Here is a 22,569-nt window from a genome sequence, read left to right as displayed (position 1 = left end):
ACGCCTTAACTCACCTGGCCATGCCGGGCCTTTATAGTTTGAACATTTATACTCCGTTAATAGATTCTGAACATACAAAGAGACAATCATGTAAATAGTTTGAACAACTATATTTTGTTTCTATGATGCTTGATACGTAAAAAAACAGAGTTGTGATTAAAGCTTGATAACTTGTTAAATTATTTATAATATTAAACAATTTAATGATGTGATACTGAACATATAAAACAGGCAACCGTATGATTAAAGCTTAAACATTTCAATTTCGTTAATATTGTCCTGGAAACACAAAAGAAACAATCATATGACTAAATCTCACAATTTTCAGTTTCCTTAATATGATTCTGAACAAACAAAAGAGGGAATCATATGATTAGAGCTTAAAATTTTAATTTCCATAATATTGTTTTGGACATATTAAAAGCAACCATATGATCAAGACATAACTATTTAAGTTTCTTTAATATTATTCTGAACACATAAAGGGGCAGCCATATGATTTACGTCCAAACATTTAATATGAACTCCCCCTAGTAGCACAGCCGTATGCCTGCAGACTTGTATCGCTAAAATCCGGATTTCGATACTCGTGGTGGGCAGAACAAAGATAGCCCATAGTGTATCTTTGTACTTAATTACAAACAAATTTATTACCATTAAATTTTTATAATGAAACTGAACGAAATGTCGCTGAGCACACGTCACACAAACACATGCAATGAACAAAGCAACATATTGGAAAGAGGTTTTTCACAAGCTTAGTTTAATTTGGAAAACATTAACACTGTTTCATTACCAGGAGTATTTCACCGAACTTACCAGCTCAGTGCCATTGAGGTCTACCTGACATCTGTAGTATTTCCATAACTAGTTTACCTTTGTATGATTAGATTAAACTGAACTTGAGAACAGGTATTTGTGTTTTCATACATGTCACAGCTCTGATAACTTTAGCGTGTTGGGAGTTATATTCAGATAAGATGAACGACAGTTGGTAAAGATTTATTAAAACAAATATATGAAAGTAACCATGTAACGAATTTGCTGTACCAATGATCGAATTATTTATCGTTTACAGGATTAATTTGTATTATAGGATTTAAACAGCAAGATTCGTAAGTTGAGATAGTAGTTAATTTACAAAGTTGTATACGTGCAGTTTTATCTGCTCACAGCTAATCTCATAAAATGTCGTATGTGTCTGCGAAAACAGTATTAATTGAATATCGACAATGGATAATTATTGTTAGTTTAGTTGCCAAATATGAAAATAATATAAATTTCTTTTGTGATTTGTTCGGTTTTGATATTTGTAAAATGAAGTTTTCAAAATATGCCATTCACACGTGAGTTTGAAGAACACTTATTAAATAATGTGTTTTATGCTGCAGTCAATAATAAACAGTTTCTGTTTATTGCACAAAATAAAGATGGTTTTGAGCAATAACGTGTATTTTAACAACAACTGTAGAATATCCATAAAAATGCCTTTTTGTGTGAAACTGTTGACTAGAATGTAGGAAAATAGCTAAAACTTTCAAAATATATGTATGTACGGTGTTATTTATGAAAATAAAAGCGTATCACTCTTCCAGTATACGTCTGTCTTCAATATTTTGTTGTTTTTTATCATGATGCCGATAAAGTTGAATTGTTGTTTAGGAGCGTTATTGATCAGAAATAATTAAAATCATATCAATTTGAAACCTCTCAAAAATAAGTTAAACAGATACGGAACATAGGGAGAGAGAACGAATAGTAGTAGACTGTTTATATTAACAGCTGGCCGCCCACGGTTGCAGCCATCCGTGTCACAAGTCCGATGACACACGAGTATCGTTTGGCCTTCTTCAGAGATTCCATTATCACATTCGTCACTGATGATGTCTCCTGGACCACAAGTTCTTATGAGGCGTAGGAGATCTCCTTTTAAAAAACAAGAGATTTACATGTAGTGAAAAATTTCATTGTATGAGTGTACCACGAATTCTCTATCAAGTGGATAAAAAATTGCTGTATCTAATGAAAATATAAAACAAAAATTCATAAATGTGATAAGAAGAGAAAATTAAAACTGTTTTTTCGCACTTAATTTTAGAAAAGGTTATATCTATATTGTATTTTATAAACAAAAATAATAAAATGAATTACCAAAATAATCAAGGTTTTACCTGCCATATATGTTAGGAATTATATCCACATGAACTAATATTTAAACTAGACCCAAAACACACGCGCCTTCGAATAGTTGACTATTCCTCTTCCTGACTTTTAGGTCTTGCTTGAAAAAAGTATAACTTTAGCATGTCACAATCATCGGTTATAAACATGGTATTAAAATTTTCTTCTAGCATTAGTAACGTTTACAAAAACCAAAAACAATTAGAGGAATGCACATTGTTATCGCTAAGTAATTAATTTGTATTGTATAAATCTTTATGTGCAGAGAGAGTGGAAACCTTGCCTGCAAACTTCATAACATAAAGGAGAAAACAACATGTAGGAAGTTATACAAGACTTCGTGATGACGAGAAACCCTCTTGAAGCAAAACTGTACCTCAAGATGCCTGGTATGGGTATTAGAACTTTAATTAAAATAAAGTACGGAACAACGTTTCGACTTCTCAGGCCATCTTCAGGTTAACAGTTGTAATTCACGAGTTGTTAACCTGAAGATAATCGAAGAAGGTCGAAATATTGTTCTGTACTTTATTTTAATTAAGTTCTAATATTCATACCAGCCGTCTTGAGAATACATTTATACACGACTGTCATGACGGATAACCAGGGCTCCGTATTTTAGTCACGTGCTTAAAAGCTTAGAAAATAAATAATTTATTATTGTAATAAAGTTGCCACAAGTATTAAAATTCAATATTTTGAGTGGATAGAGAAAAACTGATGTATTGAGAGAGATTCCATTAGATTTTATGTGTTAGTTAGAATAGAGTTTAGTCAGTATTACCTCTCTTTTGCCACTTAGTGTTGTTTTCTAAACAGTTTTTCGTTTGAGCCTCCTTTTCATTTTATTTTATCATCACTAGCACAATAACTTAGTGAACTTACCACTAGGTGTTCGTTGCTCAATCACAATACAGTTAGACATGTCTCTTCCATGGCAAGTTTTTGGAGGGGGAGGTTTGCTAATGCAGGCTTCCCCTTGACCTGATAAGCACTGCACACACATTATACCAGTCACTGAAAATAATTGTTTAAAAATAATCATGTATATTAATTATGGTTTTATACCTGGATCTAAAACAATAACCGTTTTGACTGTTTATAGTTTTCTTCAGATGATTCAACCTTTAGAGATTTTATTCATATTCATCAAAATTAACCTAAAGTGCCATAAGTCTTCATAGTAATAGAAATTATCATAAATTGTCAAAAAACACAAACTGTCATAAGTGGTCAAAATGGTACAAACGGTTAAAAGTTGTCAAAATAGCATAAGCTATTTTATGTCTCCAAAATTATAAAAACTGTCATAAGTAATCAAAATGAATTTCATTGTCATAAATAATAAAAATAAATTAGGTCGTCATAAGTAATGGCTTATTGATCGATATAACTTAAAATGTAATAAATCAACAAATTAACGCAATAAGTAATCAAAATAATTTAAAAGAATGACAATATTAATCATACATTAATTTTTAACTTTATATTTGATGTTACAAATATTTACTGAGAAGGAACAGGTCCGTACACGTTTTGGAATAAATTTACTTACAGATATCTTTGACCTAAAAATATTCTCTAGTTTCAATCTTTACACCAAAATAAAAATGGAAAAAAACTATAATTCAGAAACCACATGCCATCAGGAATCAATAAAACAAGATATTTAGGTTTCACTTGCTAAACAAAACAATAGAACATAGATTTTTATCACTTGTATAGAGTAAGCGCTTCAGCACTTGCAGCGTTTATACTTTATATCTGTTTACAAAGTTTTGGAGCTCTCTGACTTACGAAATAAGTGTTGTACAACATTTATAGACACGGGATTGGAAAGATTCCTTGCGTTTTCTATGAAACAAGGTAATTTTTGCTATACAATAATCATAAATACATGTTTTAAGTACTTCTCGAGCTTCCAAAGACACGATTAAAGTTGAAAGAAATAATTATGTAGTGCTATACATATACATAGATAGATACATATCTCATGATTTACACATTGTGAGTCTTTACTCTTCGGATGATTATTGTTCCTCTCGACCTTTAAGCTGCAGGATTTTAGTCTCGATGGATATGAAAGGCATGGAATACTGGGCATGGTTGAGAAGTGTATTAATTCACACCTTTAAGTAATACCCAAACCACGATTAACAGAAGCTTTATAACTCTATACTTTTGGGATTGAACCCAGCCTGAAAACTTTACTGCATCAATATATTATCAGTGATGCCAATAACTGTATTAAATCACAGTGCAAATATCACTTTAATCAAACTGCACTGATATAAAAACTAAAAACATAATTATCTATAAAGAATAACTGTGTAATATTTCGCTTTATGTTTCAACTATTTAAAGCTTGAAGATTCTAAAACAAAAAGACGAGTTTAAAGAACTCCAACGAGAGAGGTACTAACATAAAGTAGGGAAGAGAAGGAAAAGTTATCTTAGGCTTTTCCTACTTTTTAAACACAACGAGAGAGGTACTAACATAAAGTAGGGAAGAGAAGGAAAAGTTATCTTAGGCTTTTCCTACTTTTTAAACACAACGAGAGAGGTACTAACATAAAGTAGGGAAGAGAAGGAAAAGTTATCTTAGGCTTTTCCTACTTTTAAACACAACGAGAGAGGTACTAACATAAAGTAGGGAAGAGAAGGAAAAGTTATCTTAGGCTTTTCCTACTTTTAAACACAACGAGAGAGGTACTAACATAAAGTAGGGAAGAGAAGGAAAAGTTATCTTAGGCTTTTCCTACTTTTTAAACACAACGAGAGAGGTACTAACATAAAGTAGGGAAGAGAAGGAAAAGTTATCTTAGGCTTTTCCTACTTTTTAAACACAACGAGAGAGGTACTAACATAAAGTAGGGAAGAGAAGGAAAAGTTATCTTAGGCTTTTCCTACTTTTTAAACATGAAGTTCGAGATTTCCCCCAAAAAAACAACAACAAACTATTACAAACATTGCTAAAAATTCTCAGTTTGATATTATTCATCCATAAGAATGATTCGGTATCTTATTTTTAACGTCACTTCATGACGTTTTACAAGCGCTGTAAGAGGATTAAAGTTAGTTTTTTTAACTTTGGATATTTTTCATTTTCCAAATTGCGTTCGTGTATAACTAGGAGTATTTTGTTAATACGTTTTGATTCCAATCAGTAACAGTCATGTTTTCAGTAGAAACAAAATTGGAAACAACATTCAAATGCCTCCAGTAATTTATTATTATTACAATAATATATTTAAGTCGTTAATTGTAATTGTGAAATCAAAACTTCATACGGGTGTTTGCTTTTGTGGTATCAAGTGGAAAATCCTGAGAAAGGAGAAATGTATTGTTTCAGTTCTAAAAAAGAAATGTTTTGAAAACTATTCTGTTGCAACGTTTATTTATAGCTCTCTAGTTTAGGGATTAACAGTTGTGTTAGAGACTATCTAATAAACAAGTGTGGAACTGAACATACGTTTCATATGTTAATCTTTATCTAACGAGACTCATCTGTAACTAATCAGTATATAACATGTCTTAAATGTAAGTTACAATATTGGCGCTAATTGAATCTGTATTTCTAAACACTACAGAAAGATTCCCATAAACTGATAATCGTGGATGGTAGACTAACACTGCAGTGCTGATGAACATCTTGTCTACTCTCTATCAGATATGGATCACAGACAGATTATGTTTATTTCGATTACTTAGCTTCTCAGGTTGTACAAATAATATTATTTTAACGTTTGCAATCGTTATAGTCTGGGAAAATATTCTCAAACTATATTATGAATCAAGACTCGTTAAAGAGTCTTGACGGAAAATGTCATATTTATTTTTCTGTTATAGAAAACCTTCCTAAACATTTCCACGTACGTTTTAGAATTGAAATGTATTATCAGTTTCTCTTTATTAGTGACAATTTATGTCAGCTAAAAAACCTATAACATGAAATCAGAATTATCACTCATTTTTATTTTATTTGTTTATTTGATATTAAGCACAAAATTACACAATGACCAATGTGTAATGTCTCAATACAGGTACCGAAGCCCGGTTTTAGCATTATAAACTAAGCCATTGGGGGTGAGGAAGCCCCTTATTTATATTAATTGTAAATCATAACTAATAATTTTATAAAATTCATATTTTCATCAATGAATTTCTTTGTTGTATTTTCCGCTCGTAAAGAGTTAGAAGCCTTTCAATCAGGAAGAAACTGAACGAAAATAATGCATGCAGTATCTGTGTATTCTCAAGACAGTTGGTATGGGTATTAAAACTGTAATTAAAATAAAGTGGAGAACAACATTTCGACCGTCTTAGGTCATCTTCTGGTTAACAAAAATAGTATTTATTTCCACCTTGGAATAGTATTAATGAACATAAGCCTTTAAAGTATATATACAATTAGACTTATAAGAACTTTCATTATTAATTATCTCAGTTGTTTAATTAAAACATTTGTTTAATTTAAAAAGGCTTAAACTGACTTTATTTAAAAACACCTTTAAGTGGTTAAAATTATATTTATTCATATCTTACAGAAAAACGTACATCGGAAAATAATATCAGACCTTTCCTTTAAAGGGTGTTGAACAAACTCTGAACACCTCCTTAGATCATTAAGTTATTTTAGGAGAAAGTGCAATACCATTCTAGGATCAGTCGTAGAATTAACGCATTCAAACTGAATAAATAGAGGAAAGAGAAATACAGTTGTTTGTGCTAATACATCAACTGTTGAATAATTACAAGAAAGAGAAGTGCACTTGTTGGTGCTAATACATCAAGTGTTGAATAATTACAAGAAAGAGAAGTGCACTTGTTAGTGCTAATATCAGGTCACCCTTAAGTGATGCTCGATTTTAGGCTCAGAAAAAGAGAAAGAATTTCAAACGCTTTTAATGTTATTTAATCAACAATGTATGTTCCATTATTATTAATTACTTCCTGCCAACCAGTCTGCTAATAACCCCACAAACGGCGGACATTATTAAGGTCATTAAGGTATAGCCGTGGTCTACTGGTTAACATAAACGTACAGTTATATAACAAAATGAACTCCCTCGTAAAAAAGTAATTAATTCTTAAAATACAGATTCTTAAATGCACAACTGATTTGAATTATTACAAACAAATTAGTTCCACATTTAACCGTAATGTTTCATCCAAAGTGTACAGGAATTCAATGTCAAAACTGAAATAAGAGAAGCAAGCTTAGTACAGTTTTGTTTGTTTGTCATTAAGTTTAAAGCATGTCTGTGCTATACACAGCACAAGTATCAAACCTAGGATTTTAGTGTTGTAAGTCTTCCGACGTACCTTTGACCACTGGAGAGCAACGTAGGGCAAAGAAAACGTTTAAAACTTTTAAAATATTGCTACAAAGAATGTAAACAATTGTTTTACTTATTTGGTATCTTAAGCATTAATATTTTACTTGAAGTATAAAATGAAATTTTACTATCAAAGACCAACTTCAAACAATTAAACAAAATTCACATCTTTTCGAAAACGACAATTATTTAATACACAGTTCTAAAAATAAGAGAGTTACAGCCTCAAAATTACAATAAAATACCAATAACTCACTATACAGGATTAAAATAAGTATAAACCCGATAAGACTAGAAAATAGTCTCATACACTCTACATGTTTCAACGTATCAATGAGTCATCCTCAGGAATGTCTGAGTAATTACATGTATTGGACAAACCTGTTCACAAAAATACCTTTTTTGACATACTCCTGACAGTAACATCTTTAACTCATCGAGATATCCATTAGATATGACATCGTTTGCAAGAGTTAATTAGGTTACATTCTTTGTGGTTCTTCCATTTTGACTGAAGTCAATAAATAGCAGAAGATATATTTTTACACTTTTTTTACCAGTTTTAAAAGGACACAATTTGTTAAAAACAGTGGCACGACGTTTGACAGATCACAATGTCACTTTTAATAAACATTCAACTGGAAAGGGTTATTAAATCATATTCACAATAACACCTTAATAAAAAATAAAAACTTCAGAATCGTAATAAAAGATACATACAATTTTCGAAAGAAGAGAAAGATCAAAGCTTAGACAATAGTGCGTTTTGTTATACAATGTATTACAGTCATACATTGAAACCTTATTATGATAATGAATTCACATAATATTAAACCAGAAACGTTCTTGACAATAAATACATGAATACTCGGTAAAGAAAGAAAAAAGGATGAGCAGGAAAGAAATTATGTACAGACGTAAATAATCTTCTATGTCGAACGTTTCTCTGTGAAAGGATACGTAAACAACGCAAAGTTGCAACAATGTCCAAAAACATATATGATGGCAAACAGTACACACTAAACACCTAATGGAGAGCAAATACATGACTCACAACGTACCTTGTGAATACGAACACCCATACAATGAAGAAGAAATCGGAATCATAGCGGAGATACAAGACTCCGCAATATCGATACATCCTATTGTACCAGGAAAAGCCATGCATTAAAATGGAATAATACGAAAAGAATGGGATAACAATTACATAATAAATAGTAGTCCTTCACGTTCACTTAGGTAGTAATAGACTCAACAAACTTATTATATAAGTCAGCAGAAATCAACACGCATGTATTTACTTGACATAAGCCCCAGCTGGATAGTTTTTGAACAAATGTAAAGCGAACCAACCCCTCAATTAAAATTTCCAGAATCAAATATGCGGTTAGCACAGTTTTTTAGTAGGAATACAGAATAAGATCAACAGCCAAAGCAGGAATAAAAAAATAGTAACTAATTAATAATTAGACTAAGGTAATTTTATTGTATTTGTATTATATTATGCTTTGTTTACAATATGTCCAAGTTTACACGCAGCATATGGTCAACAAAAGTTGTAAAGTTGCTATAGGTTTAAATTACTCTTATTTTTATATCATTCTTAAAATTACTTGGCACTTGGTACTGCTCTTTGAAAACATCCTTACCATGTGATCTTTTGTAAAGCAGGAGCAATGTCTTCTCCTGATTGTATTGATAATACCTAGTGGTTCTAGCCTCATCTTTTGGTATTGTAAAGAACTGTAATACATGTTTTTCATAACTTTTAGTTTAAGAGTCAAGTTCATAAAATGTTGTAATTTACTATAGTTTCCCGGCTAGAATATATCATTATTTATGCAAGTTTCTAACTTCAGCCTCCCTAGAGGCTAATTGATTCAAATGGAGATTAGATGAGTTATTTCTTATAATAAGCATGTCAAGATATTGTTGTTGACGAATGAGGTAGTAGCTGCAGGTGAACTCGCCCATGATCTGCACTGCCTGTTGGCTGGCTGATCTGCATTTTTATGTCAGAAACTAACGAGTTTATTTCCATATTTATGACAGAGTTGAAACCCGAAAATTTGTATACAATTTTCAGCCTATTTTACATAGATTTTCCGCAGGCTTCCGTTGAATTGTAAACATTATTTTACATAGATTCACACAGTTTGTTTACATAGATTCTGTTTCGAATTAAGTATTGTATTTCATCGAAATTAGAGAATCCCCCAAGTTTTTGACATTCATTTTAATTACAGATTGTTTCTGTAAGTTTGGAATTAACCTTCTTTTTTATTTGTGCGGGCATTGTATCTACGCCCATAGATTTAATAACTTGTATAGCAAATTCAATTACAAGCAAACATTGTTTTAATTTCTCTTTCTTACTTGGTTATTACTGCTGTGGTAAAATTAAAGTGGGAGCTTGGAGTTTGAAGGGATTTCGTTGAGGATTAGCTCTACTGGTTTACACTTTAACTTGGAGAAATTCTTTATACACATAACAACACCATCACTTACTATATTATAATGATTATAATTTTAGTGTTATATAAGTTTTACAGAGTGACATCAAACAATCGTAAAATTTGCCATTAAATTTTTTTAGATATTTGTTCAGTAAGGATAAAAACGACAGCTAGTTTTTTTTAGGGTTAGTGAATATCTTAAGAAGTAAAGTATTGCTGAATAAAATTTAAGAACGACAGAAAGTAGCTTTCAAAGAATAAAATATCTTACAGGGTATCATATTTGTTCTGTAAGTTGTGGGAGTTTTTATCAAAACCGACTATAGTGTCTTGAAGGAGACACCTGAATGACCAGACTACAGTGTCTTGGAGGAGACACCTGAGATGACCAGACTACAGTCTCCTAAAGGAGACAACTGTATTACCAAATGATTCGATTACAGTGTTCTGAAGGAGCCTACAGTGTATTTTAGGAGAAGCCTTCTATTTCAGCTAGATTACGGTACTAGGTAATGAATTTAAATAACAACAAGATTTCGTGTTTTTTATTTTATTAATTTTAGCATTATATAAGTTTTACAGAGTGACATCAAACAATCGTACAATTTGCTATTAAACGTTTCTAGATATTTGTTACAGGATAATGTTAACGTTGAATAACAATATGCAATTTACAAATTGCTTTTAACACTTCTTAAAACTAACATTTAAAAAAAACTAACTTACAGTTTCTTTCATTTAGGAAATTTATCTGTTTATCTACATACCTTTCTGAAGATTAAAAAGACACATCAGAATAATTAACACCATCTTCCTCGACAATTTCCAGTACATTTCTCTCCCAGTTGTCTCATAAAAAAACAAAAACTGTTTAGTGAGGATGAAAATGACAGCTAGTTTTTTTTTTTAGGGTTAGTGAATCTCTTAAGAAGTAAAGTATTGCTTGATAAAATTTAAGAACGACAGAAAGTAGCTTTCAAAGAATAAAATTATGTGGTTTCACTCCTTGGACACTTACAGCCTCTTCCCATCTAATACCAAAATGTTCGTTTGTATCATTCCTATTGGTCAGAAAGAACCTGTATTTATATCAATGGGGTTATCTATTCAACATTATCTCCATCTGTCGTCGTGAAATAAAACTTTACTGAAATATCTTAATTTACAAAAGTCTATAATTTGGTCTTTTTACGTATTTTTTTTAGGGTATTAATGTTGCTATTATATGTACGTATATATATATATATACATATATATCGAAAGTTGCATAACAAAATTAAAAGTACTGTTTGTTCCCCATGAAAATCCTAATTTAATGCGTAATTGATAACTCTTTTTTTTTTTCAGAAATGACTCCAGAAGTTAAAGACGCTATCTTGTCCATCTTTGAGAGGAAACATGGTTTTACTCTATAGAGTAAAATGTAATACAAATAAAAATTCTGATTAATTGTCATTGGAAACGGCTCAATGTATCTAAATAACTTCATTCTCTCTTGAAGTTACGTAGCATTGCGTACCAAGTGAGCTTCAAGTATTTCAGTCTTTCTGTCGCAATTTGCCGATAGATTACGCTTTACAAAAATTTGTGTTCACGATGTTCAAAACTGTTGAAAAAATTTATACTGAAATAATTCCTGTATATAAATACATAATTATATATGTATATATAAGCTTCTTAATTAAATTTAATTATAATTAAAAGTTTTTGTGTTCTTTGTAGTTGGCTTTTCTTCTTTTGCGAGATTCATTACGGCCCATTATGTATTAGTAATGTTCACAGGCACATGTACAATTCTTTTTTTCAACACTCATAAGGACTAACAAAAGCTGGTTTATTGACATCGGTGACTGAAGAACTTAGGGGTGATGTTTATAAGATCAGTAAATGTCACATACAAAATATATGAAAAAAACAAAACTCATGGCTGACCAGCATTCAAAAACCATAATATCAGAAATATCGACTTTGTTGTACAACTCCGCTAACCGACAGTGGACAGGGTATAAGGGGTAGTATCCCTGTAAATAGAGAGAACACACGTTAACTGTATATTCCAGATAACTGAAATTTGTATACCAGGGAATACTGTTTCTACAGGGACAAAAAACACTCGATAACTGTCAGACAGTAGAGTTGATAATACTGACTGTATCATAACAGCAAACACTGAATAACTGAAGAAAGTGGGTCAGTAATACTGACTATATAATAACAACAAACACTCAATAACTCACAGAAAGTTGAGTCAATAAGAACTGTAGTACAATACCAAAAAACACTCAATAGCTCGCAGAAAGTAGAGTCGATAATACTGCTTCTATAAGAATGGAAAACACTCGACAACTAGGAGATTTTAACGCTATTAGCTCTCAAGTTAACAGTTAAACGACAGGAAGAAGGGAGCGCAACATTTGAAAATTTATGCATAAAAAAATGAAGTTTCTTAAATATTTGTTTGTTTGTTTTGAATTTTGTGCAAAACTACACAAGCGCTATCTGCGCTAGCCATTCTTAATTTAGTAGTGTGAGACAAGAGGGAAGACAGCTAGTCATGATCACCCACCACCAACTCTTGGATTACTCTTTCACCAATAGATATTGGGATTTACCATCACATTATAACGCCCCTACGATTGAAAGAGCGAGCATGTTTGGTGTAACGGGGATACGAACCTGTGACCTTTAGGTGAATAGTCGAGCGCCTTAACCACCAGGCCATGCCGAGGCCAATTTTATAAAGAGATGTTATGAGTCATCATAGTTATTATAAACGGAGACCAGAGAGACATAAAGAGGTGTTTAATTCCAAAACATATAATTGTGTTGCAGATTGTAAGTGTTTTTGTGAATTATTTATTAATAGTAAATGATGTCTAACGTGTTTTAATGTTAACTCTTCGTACAATAAAATCTCTTTGTTCAAGATACAAAGTAACTTTCAATGAAAATTCAAATTAGTTATATACTTCGTATCTGAGCCTTTGAAGATAATAAATTTCACTTGCAAAGAATATGATTGAGTGTATATCTATGGGCTCTGACTGGCTCTTTTTTATCTAATCTGTTTTCTTTGTTTTCGCAAAATTACGATGGTTTTTAAAACGCCTGAAGTATATTTAATCACTGTACTATAAAAGTATATAGACGACATTTTACAATATTTAAGGAACACTTTCGTGTCCATGTAATTTTATAGTATGAAAATAGTAACCATGGCAGTAATCCGTTAAGCACTGAGCATTGGTAAGATTATAAACTTCCTTTTGTTTTAGGTGTTTACAACGTGTGATGGTAACCTTTAGTTTGAGGTTTGTCGTAAAAAAAGACTTTCAATGGCTAATACTGAAAACGCTTCCACGTTTTATTTATTAATATGGTGTTGGTCCTCCACGAAAATACAGCACTTCGTTAACACCAACTGAAACTAATGAAACAAAATGTTGTGCATCAGACAATGTTATTTCTGAACATTTGTCGAAAACAGCTTGTTATTCTTGAAATTACGTTGATAGTTGAAATCTGTTTCGAAATCTAGTTTCAAAAAGTGAACATTGAGGCTTGATGACAGTCAAATCTGTTGACTTTGTTGACCAAATTAAAAGTATAAATTCTTGTTCATGTTCTTTGAACTGATCTTTGACATTTTCAGCAAGATGATTTGGTGTAATGTCTTCCTGGACAAACCAATATTCATCAATGGGTTAATCTGGTCTATAATAAAGTTTAAGTAAAAGTATACTTTCATTTTGCCTTTCTGTGAGAACACAGCCCCGAAACAGTTTAAGTAAATTGTGACTACACAATCTCAGAGCCTTAACCATGCTTAAGTGATTGAATAAGACATTTAGTGTTGTGGGTTTTTTTCATTTGTTTAGTTAATCAAAAAATCTACATGATGGGCTATTTGCTACGATATAAACTTACGTTTTCGATAATAATTATGTTTGCTTGATGTGGCCTTCTGTGCAAGAAGACGTGCATACAGTAAACAATGTGTTTCGATATTCTTAATTTTAAGTTTTATGTTAACCTTTAAAACAAATCTAATAAATAATTACAATGTTTACTTGAGTAAACATGGCTGCGCGATAGAAACATTTTATTTGACTTTGTGGTTGTGTTCTTACAACAGTTTCCAAATATATGACGTTAACAAATAACCACTTCCAATAACTTGGCTGTTTTCAAACTACCTCGGTGATTGTTTGTTTAACCAAAACGGCTAACACACGATATGAATGAAATATAGTATAAACTCACAATGTTGATAACTTTCACTATTAAATTAGCGTTAAACTGTTTGACAACTGAAAGCGTATATTCCCTAATTAACGTGTCATGGACTTCTTAAGTGAAACCGATGGATTAACGTTAGATAACGGCTGTTCATCATTTACGTGTTGATTCGATTTTGCACATCACTAGTGAAAGTGAGAATTTTGTAGAACAAGTAGGTGTATAAATACTAATAATAATAACCGCATAGAATAGTTTTAACAAAATAGTTGTAGAAGCCTATAGTGCCCCAGTGGCTCAGCGGTATGTCTGCGGACTAAAAACCGCGTTTCGATACCCGTGGTGGGTATAGCACAGATATCCCATTGTGTAATTTTGTGCTTAATTAAAAAAAGAAAAGAAACATAGATGGATCATACTCCAATAAAAACATCGGCACTATTTGATTGAAAACAAAACTTTATTTTGAGTAATAAATAATTGGATTATTAGTGAAAATACCGTTAGTAGCGAATGTACAATACAAAGTAGTATTTTGCATATGAAAAACTACATTAACGATGAAAAATATCGTTAGTAACGACGGTGTATTCAATGTATTTTAATCATTAAAGATTTTAGTATTCTTGCAAACTGATTTATGATATTATATAGCTCTAATTAATCTATCTTATAAAACTGGTTTAATGAGCCCATAGTTCCAGTTTCCAATCTAGATAGCTTGTTTGTTTTGAATTTCGCGCAAAGCTACTCGAGGGCTATCTGTGCTAGCCGTCCCTAATTTAGCAGTGTAAGACTAGAGGGAAGGTAGCTAGTCATCACCACCCACGGCCACCTCTTGGGCTACTTTTTTATGAACGAATAGTGGGATTGACCATAACTCTTTATAACGTCCATACGGCTGAAAAGGCGAGCATGTTTGGTGCGATTGGGATTCGAACCCTCGACCCTCGGAACACGCTTGGCCATGCCGGGCCCAAACTATACTTCAACTAGATAGTTTATTTTGTATTATAAATTCTTAACATTAACTAAAGTGTACACAACATCCATAAGAAATGCGGAATAATAAAATTAAAATGGACATGATAAAAAAGGCTCCAATTTAAGAACAAAAAAAATTAAACCTACGTTACGTTTGTTGTTCCACAGACTCTGGTTGTGCAGAGTCAGGTGTTGTTGAAACACCATCTGCTGGAGTGGAAGGAAAATACTTCTTCCACAAACGTAGATAAGAATGAATAAAATAATAACACACTCTCAAGTTTAGCCAAGGTTCTTCTAGAGTTCATACCATTCTATGTAAATCTCTGCACTACCTTTTCACCCGAATACGACCCTTGTCCCAGTAAAATTAAATAAAGTTAAATGACGATTGTGGTGTATAACTATGGTCTGATTCAATGATTAAAGCAAGTTCATAAAAGCATATTATTCACAAGGACCCTGCCTTAGTCCACAATATATGCACGAAAGGTTTTTTTTTAATTTTGAAACAATTTACCGAAAACAAATATACCTTTACTTTCATTACGAAAGTGTAAAAATAAAAAGAACAACCTGAGTTTTAAACAGTTGAAATTTAAAAGAACACTCAAATGCAAACTCAAACAAAACTCGACAGAGTAAATTAAATATAAACTAAATTCAATAAAGAAGCCAATAACCAAAGAAAAACGTTTTTTTAACTAAACAAAAAATTAAAAAATATAAAATGAGCAAGCTGAGGTCTTTTGAACTTTTCTTTTGAGGAAGGTAACATCCTGCTGTAGAAACTAGTTTTTGGTTTTCAGCCAGACCTTTAATCAATGTTCCTCCTTCGCCACCAGTTTAAATCTTTATGGAACTAAGTTCAAACCTTTGTCTTCTTTGAAGACTTTACTGCAAAACGTTTAGTTAGGGTTAGATATTGGTAAGTTGGTGATCTAGAAGATGAATGTCACCTGAGTTGTATATAAAAAACATATTTCTTTCATCATCTCTAGAAACAGCTTCTTTTGATTCATAATCTTTCATTTTCAGTGAATGTGTGACATTCTGGTTAGAATGGTGGTGTTTATTACAACCAAACCTTTTGATATTGCTGATAATGTTGGAAGCTGAAAGACTTTGTGTGCTTTGGTCGTTGCCTTTATCGACGTTAGGCAACTAAAGTAACTCCTGCACCTACATTATTTTTCATTAAGGCCTCAGATGGCTGGAGTGTTATAAAGATCATTCTCTTCAGCTACACTGCACAACAATTTTCTTGAAAGTTATGCTTCCTGAAAAGTTTTGCTGATTGTGACAGGGGTATACACAAATATTGTTTTGGTTTTGCTTCATCATGTAGGAACTCCGAGAAATAGACAGTTAACTGTTTACCGGCAATAACGTATTTAACTGTGTTTATGTTTCTAATACGCTATTAAGTTCAACATAATTAAAAGTGGTTTGCTCCTGATTTTCGTTTGTATTCGATGTCCGGTGCATCATGTTGCAGTGTCCAACAGTAGTCAGCAAGCATTGACGAATTCCACTTGCCCTGATATTGTTTTTACATTATAGCAATGTCCCGGTGAAACCTTTCACCATGTTCGTCACTGACAGCACCGAGATTTGCGGGGAAGAAGTCTAAGTGTGAGTGCAGGAAATGAATTTTGAGTGACATGTTGCACTTTATTGTTTTGTATGCTTTGAGAAGTTTGTCTATCAGCTGAATGTAATGTGGGGCTCTGTAATTGCCAAGAAAATCGTCAACAACGTCTTTGAAGGCTTCCCAGACAATCTTTTCTGGCCCAACTAACAGATCTTCGAACCGTTTGACACTCATAACATTTCTGATCTGAGAGCCAACAAAAATGTCCTCTTTGATCTTGGTCTCAGATATTCTTGGAAATATCTGTCTTAAATTACAAAAACCTTCGCCTTCTTTGTTTATTGCTTTTACGAAATTCTTCATAGGTCCCAATTTTATGTAAAGAGGAGGCAAGAAAAAATCTGTCGGGTCGACAAGCGTTTCATGCACCACAATTTTCTGTCATGGAACTAACTTTTTACAGAGTGGCCAGCTCTGTCAAGAACAATGTGACTCTTTGGCACGACTATCCCATGCATAGATGAAACAACAGTACTTTGAATAGCCGAGCTGCAGTCCAAGTAACAGAGCAACGACTTTCAGATCGCCACAGATATTTCAGTTGTACTTGCTGTACTGGATGTGCTTCAGCAACATTTCCCTGTTCTCATAGGTTTCTTTCATGTGTGCTGCATAGCCAACATGAATTGAAGGGTGAACGTTGTCATTGTGTACCAGAACAGATTTGAGGCTTAACATTGATGAATCAATAAAGAGACGCCACTCTTGCAGGTCATGGTCACAACCCAAAGCAAAGAACAATCCTTCGATGTCAACACAGAAACAGAGACTGTCAACTTGTGCAAAAAATTTGGTCATATCATCTTGGCGGCTTCGATAAACATAAATTTTCGTATCTGGTGACAGCAAACACCATTCCTGCAGTCTCGAACCCAGCAATTCGGTTTTTACTTTTAACAGAACCAAATCTCTGACCAGATCGTTTAATTCTGACTGTGTTATGAGATGTGAATCGCCTGAGGAGCACAGTTCAAAATCCTAGTTCCCTGCATTGTAATTTCTTCATCTGGTTCGTTTAAGGTCCATTCCTCTGGTGGTTTCGGAATTGAAAGACTACCGTCATGTAACACGGGTCTCATTGCTGAAGGCAGATTAGGGTATTCAATTGACTTCTTGTTTTTGGCAGAGAAACCAAACACATTAGTCAAACAGAAATAACAGTCCGTCACATGATCTTTCTGTTCTCGCCATATCATCGGGACAGCAAAAGGCATCGTCTTTCGAGTGCGTCTAAGCCAAGCTCTCAGACAGCCAGCACGTGTCGCACAACAAATGTGAGGCGCCCATTCCTGGTTTTAATCACCAATTTTACAGCCGAAGTACAGATGACATGTTTTTTTCACAAGAGCAGTCATTGAGCGTCTTTGATGAACAATCGTATACTCGCCACAAATATAGCAAAATGTATCGCGGCTGTTACGACATAGACGAGACATATTGACCGACACCAATCGTCCTGTAAAACGTTTATAACATCTAACTTACTTGTTACAGTTCTGCTGAGGGAATGCTATATTCTGAAACAATACGTACATACTATAAGGTCTATATTAATCAAATGAGCAGCATATGTGTGTGCAAGCCACTTTTATAGCCTGCCGAGACAGTGTCAAGCTGGCTACGGCCCGCCCGTGCTGCATACTTCCACAGAAGAGCTTCCAACCTGGCCTGATTTCATGCCTGGACATGCCCAGACTTCACAAAACATTGTTCACAGGTCTCTTACAGAAACGAAAAATTTTGGACACAAATGTAAGAAAAAACATGACAAAACTGACGATTTCGATGAAACCGTACGTGATGGGCAAATTTGGATGTGATTTTTGTAATCAGCAGCCAAAAATCTATAAAAAACATCTAACAGTATTCAAGAAGCAAAAACTTTGTTGTGCAATGTTATTAAAAGAAAATTCCTTTCTTTCTTAGACAGATAAGTAATTTTTAAAATTCTCTGGCCATTACTAGAATTAGGAAAGTGAAGTAAGTAGGTAAGATTGTAGGAATCGAATAGCAGTCGTTATCACATTTTTGTAGCTTATATAATCACATTTAAACTAATTATTAATTACTAATTAATTTGTATAACGTGTATATATATTTCTATGTTTTTACTATTACAACTGGATACTAACTATCAACTAATTTTTATATTATGTTTTAACTACAAATCCGCTGCGAAGTTAGGTAAGCTCCGAAAAGGACTGTTTTCTGTATTGGTAGTGGTTCGATTCTGAGTTTTTTTTATTAGAAAGTATAGTGTTTTACCTACTCGTTCAAGGCCTATACTATTATAATATTCATCAACTGAGTATCTGAAAGTCTTATAGAATATTACCTAGGATTTGTGCTAGTTTCCTAAATCTAAAAAAAAAAAGGCTGTCGTTTTTACAAGCAGTGACCAGCATTTATAACTTTGTAAGTTTTCCAATTTTTTAGTTCACAGCATCAACCTCTTCTTGAAATAAAATAAACAAACGTTGTATAGATAATTAAAATTACGACTGATTGCACAAAAAATGTTTGTTTTTTTAATTTCGCACAAAGTTACACGAGGACTATTTGTGCTAGCCGTCCCTAATTTTGCAGTGTAAAACTAGAGGGAAGGCAGCTAGTCATCACCACCCACCGCCAACCCTTGGGCTACTCTTACCAACGAATAGTGGGATTGACGGTACATTATAACGCCCCTGCGGCTGAAAGGGCGAACATGTTTGGCGTGATGGGGATGCGAACCCGCGACCCTGAGATTACGATTCGCACGCCTTAACACGCTTGGCCATGCCGTGCCCCAAAAAAACAAAACAGAATGGCTTTTATGTAACCAACATAACTGTTGCAACACAACACTGCAAATAAATGCATAAAATTAAATCATAATAGCGACGTTGTGTAGGAATAATACCAAAGTTAAATATTATTCAATAGGGTCTATGAATTGAATTCAACAAAAATTACTTACGAACTTTAAGTCTGAACCACTACGACGATAAAACTCGGGTTGTGATTCCCAATGTGGTCAGAGCACAGATATCCTATTGTGCAGATTTCTGTTTAACAAAACCAACCAACCTTCGATTTATTCATTTTAAATAAATTTCAACAAAGCCACAAAACGTATGGATATTTAAGTTGCCACAACTGCAATGTACTATGTAGTTCTTCACCAACATTACATGGGTACGTTATATTTCTTACTGGAATTAGTGTGAACTATCCTAGCAATCTCTGTCTGCATTTCAATGAAAAAAATACGCACTCAAATATTTCAGTTCAAAACTAACCGAACGTATTCCACACCATTATTAAATAGTTTACACTGTATTTATCAAACTCTACCCAATACAACTACATCTCAATATTCAAGTTAAATGCTTCATTTGTCTCGAACTTTGTGTTCCTCCACATATTAAGTTTGTTTACGTAACTAAACACACATGAACTGTTTAACGTAAAATACAAGATATGTATGTATTAGCACGTACATATAGATACGTTATTTTTATACATTATCCAATGTATATATCATCACTCTACAGCAACTATCTTGAAAACAATGAAATATCATCCTGTGTATTGGAATCCAAATACAATTTTCGGGCACGTCCTGTTGAGTCAGCAAAACTACAGTTGGTGCACAACTCATTTTTTGAGATAATCTAACTAAATTCATGAAAAGTTCAGGTATTTACCAAAGCCAGTTTTAAACTTAAGATTTGAGATCATATTTCAACAGATCTTGTCGACTGCGTTCAAAAAACATAAGTTTTACTTCTTTTTCTGTTTTCTAATAAAAGATTAAACAAATTAACAACATTTTGAAGAAGGGTATTTTTTGGTCAAAATTAACGGAGCTACAGAGTTACAGAATGGGATATCTGTGCCGTACCCACCACGTGTATCGAAATCCGGTTTTAGAGTTATAAGCCTACAGACTTCCTGCTGTGCCATGAAGGGCGTAGCTATACAAAACAATTCATTTATCAAATTAAATGAAGCCCATAATAAGCTAATTCAGTTTTAATAAATAAATAAGTTGAAAAAAAAACAAAACAACAGGCTATATAGTTCAGTATCTTTTATTCGGAAACTTAAAAAAAACAAAGATACGTAAAGAGCTTCATAAATTTAAAGTCTTATTTTATAGGTCCTTCGGTGAATCAGCTCTAAGTTTATGGACTCACAATTATAAAATCCCGGACTCGAATCCTAGTAGTGGACATAGTGCAGAGGGCACACAATACAGCTCTGTACATAAACAAAAAACAATTTATTTTATTGTAACCTTTTATGTCCTTCGGAAGCGAAAGATGTTGATTTCCTTGTACCTTCCTTTTTTGGTAATAACAAAAACTACACAAACACATATCTGTTCTTTGTGGTGATTCTATACCTAAGATTTTTCTGAATGCAAGTAAAATACTAACTATAATATAAATGTCAGAAGGTAGTGAAAATGTTAATTTGAAAAATATTGCAAATCATAATTCGTTTAAAATATTATGAATACTTTGTTGTTGTTTTTTACTAATTAACATATGGTACAACATTAAGTTTTTACCTTTAAATGTTGGTTACCTAATGTTCCGTATTAAGATAACAAACCTTTTAAGTTGCAAATGCTTATTTTTTAATTTTCCAAAAGACATAAATCAAATTATATTACCATAATTTTATACATTAATAATTTGAGATAAATATGTGAATATTTTCATTGGAAATGTGCCAATCATTCCATTTGTTCAGAAGTCATAACAAGTAAAGAAATTAATATATGGGGTTCAGAGGTCAAGTATTAATACCGTCTTGGTATTCTCAACAATATATTTATTCTTTTATCTTTTAAATTTGTGATGCTTTTGTTTAATTTCATTTCTCATAACCTTTGTGAGCTAACCTTGTTTTTACTTGCAGCTACAAATACCCTTTCTTTGTGAATATATTTGTACTGAATATTGAAAAACTTTTCTTTACAAATTGTTTCACATTTGTTCATTGTCTCTAAATAATTCAGCTGCCCAATTCACAATAGATAATTCTTGTTGCATTCTAATTTTATAATCAAAATATCATTATTCCTGAGCCAATATGCAGCAAAATATCAAACCTAAAGAGCAACGATTACTTGTACCCAAGTGCTACCCTGCTACCCAGTTTTCACTTGTACCCATAGTGCTACCCAGTTTTCACTTGTACCCATAGTGCTACCCAGTTTTCACTTGTGCCCATAGTGCTACCCTGTTTTCACTTGTACCCATAGTGCTACCCTGTTTTCACTTGTACCCAAGTGCTACCCTGCTACCCAGTTTTCACTTGTACCCATAGTGCTACCCTGTTTTCACTTTCTTAAACATTTCTCTATTAGAAGTTAACAATATATCTAAAATAGCATTATTTCGAGTAGTTTCCTTGACCAACTGAACAGTTTCCACAAACTTTCTTCTTCATGGTTTGATACTGACTTTTCATTAAAAGTTGAAATCTTAAGCTAACTGTAAAGCTTCTCACTAATTTCATCTGTTAGTTTAAAATAAAATGTACTAAAAGCTTTTTCTCTTGATTTTCACTAACAGAAATCTCCTTGCTATTATTCTTAATAATCTCAACTTCAGTAGTATGTAAAGATATTTTTTGCTTTTCGATTATGGGATATATAGTGTTTGTTGTTCATTTCTAGATTAAACAAAAGAACGGTGACATAATTAATAGTTGTAAGACA

The 22,569-nt window shown here is 32.7% G+C and overlaps 1 protein-coding gene across 1 annotated transcript; it reads right to left on the bottom strand.

Moving 5' to 3' along the window:
- Positions 1–214: 214 nt before the first annotated feature.
- On the bottom strand, positions 215–10,998 carry LOC143228114 (uncharacterized). Its single transcript, XM_076459439.1, has 3 exons — positions 10,744–10,998; positions 3,067–3,198; positions 215–1,926 (listed from the first exon to the last, which is right to left on the bottom strand). The coding sequence occupies exons 1-3, from the start codon at positions 10,808–10,810 to the stop codon at positions 1,691–1,693; spliced, it is 435 nt and encodes a 144-aa protein (XP_076315554.1). The 5' UTR covers positions 10,811–10,998; the 3' UTR covers positions 215–1,690.
- Positions 10,999–22,569: the final 11,571 nt, after the last annotated feature.

The sequence above is a fragment of the Tachypleus tridentatus genome, chromosome 10, assembly GCF_004210375.1.
Source record: "Tachypleus tridentatus isolate NWPU-2018 chromosome 10, ASM421037v1, whole genome shotgun sequence".
Classification (NCBI taxonomy): Eukaryota; Metazoa; Arthropoda; class Merostomata; order Xiphosura; family Limulidae; genus Tachypleus; species Tachypleus tridentatus.
This window is presented reverse-complemented; position numbering and strand designations above follow the sequence as displayed.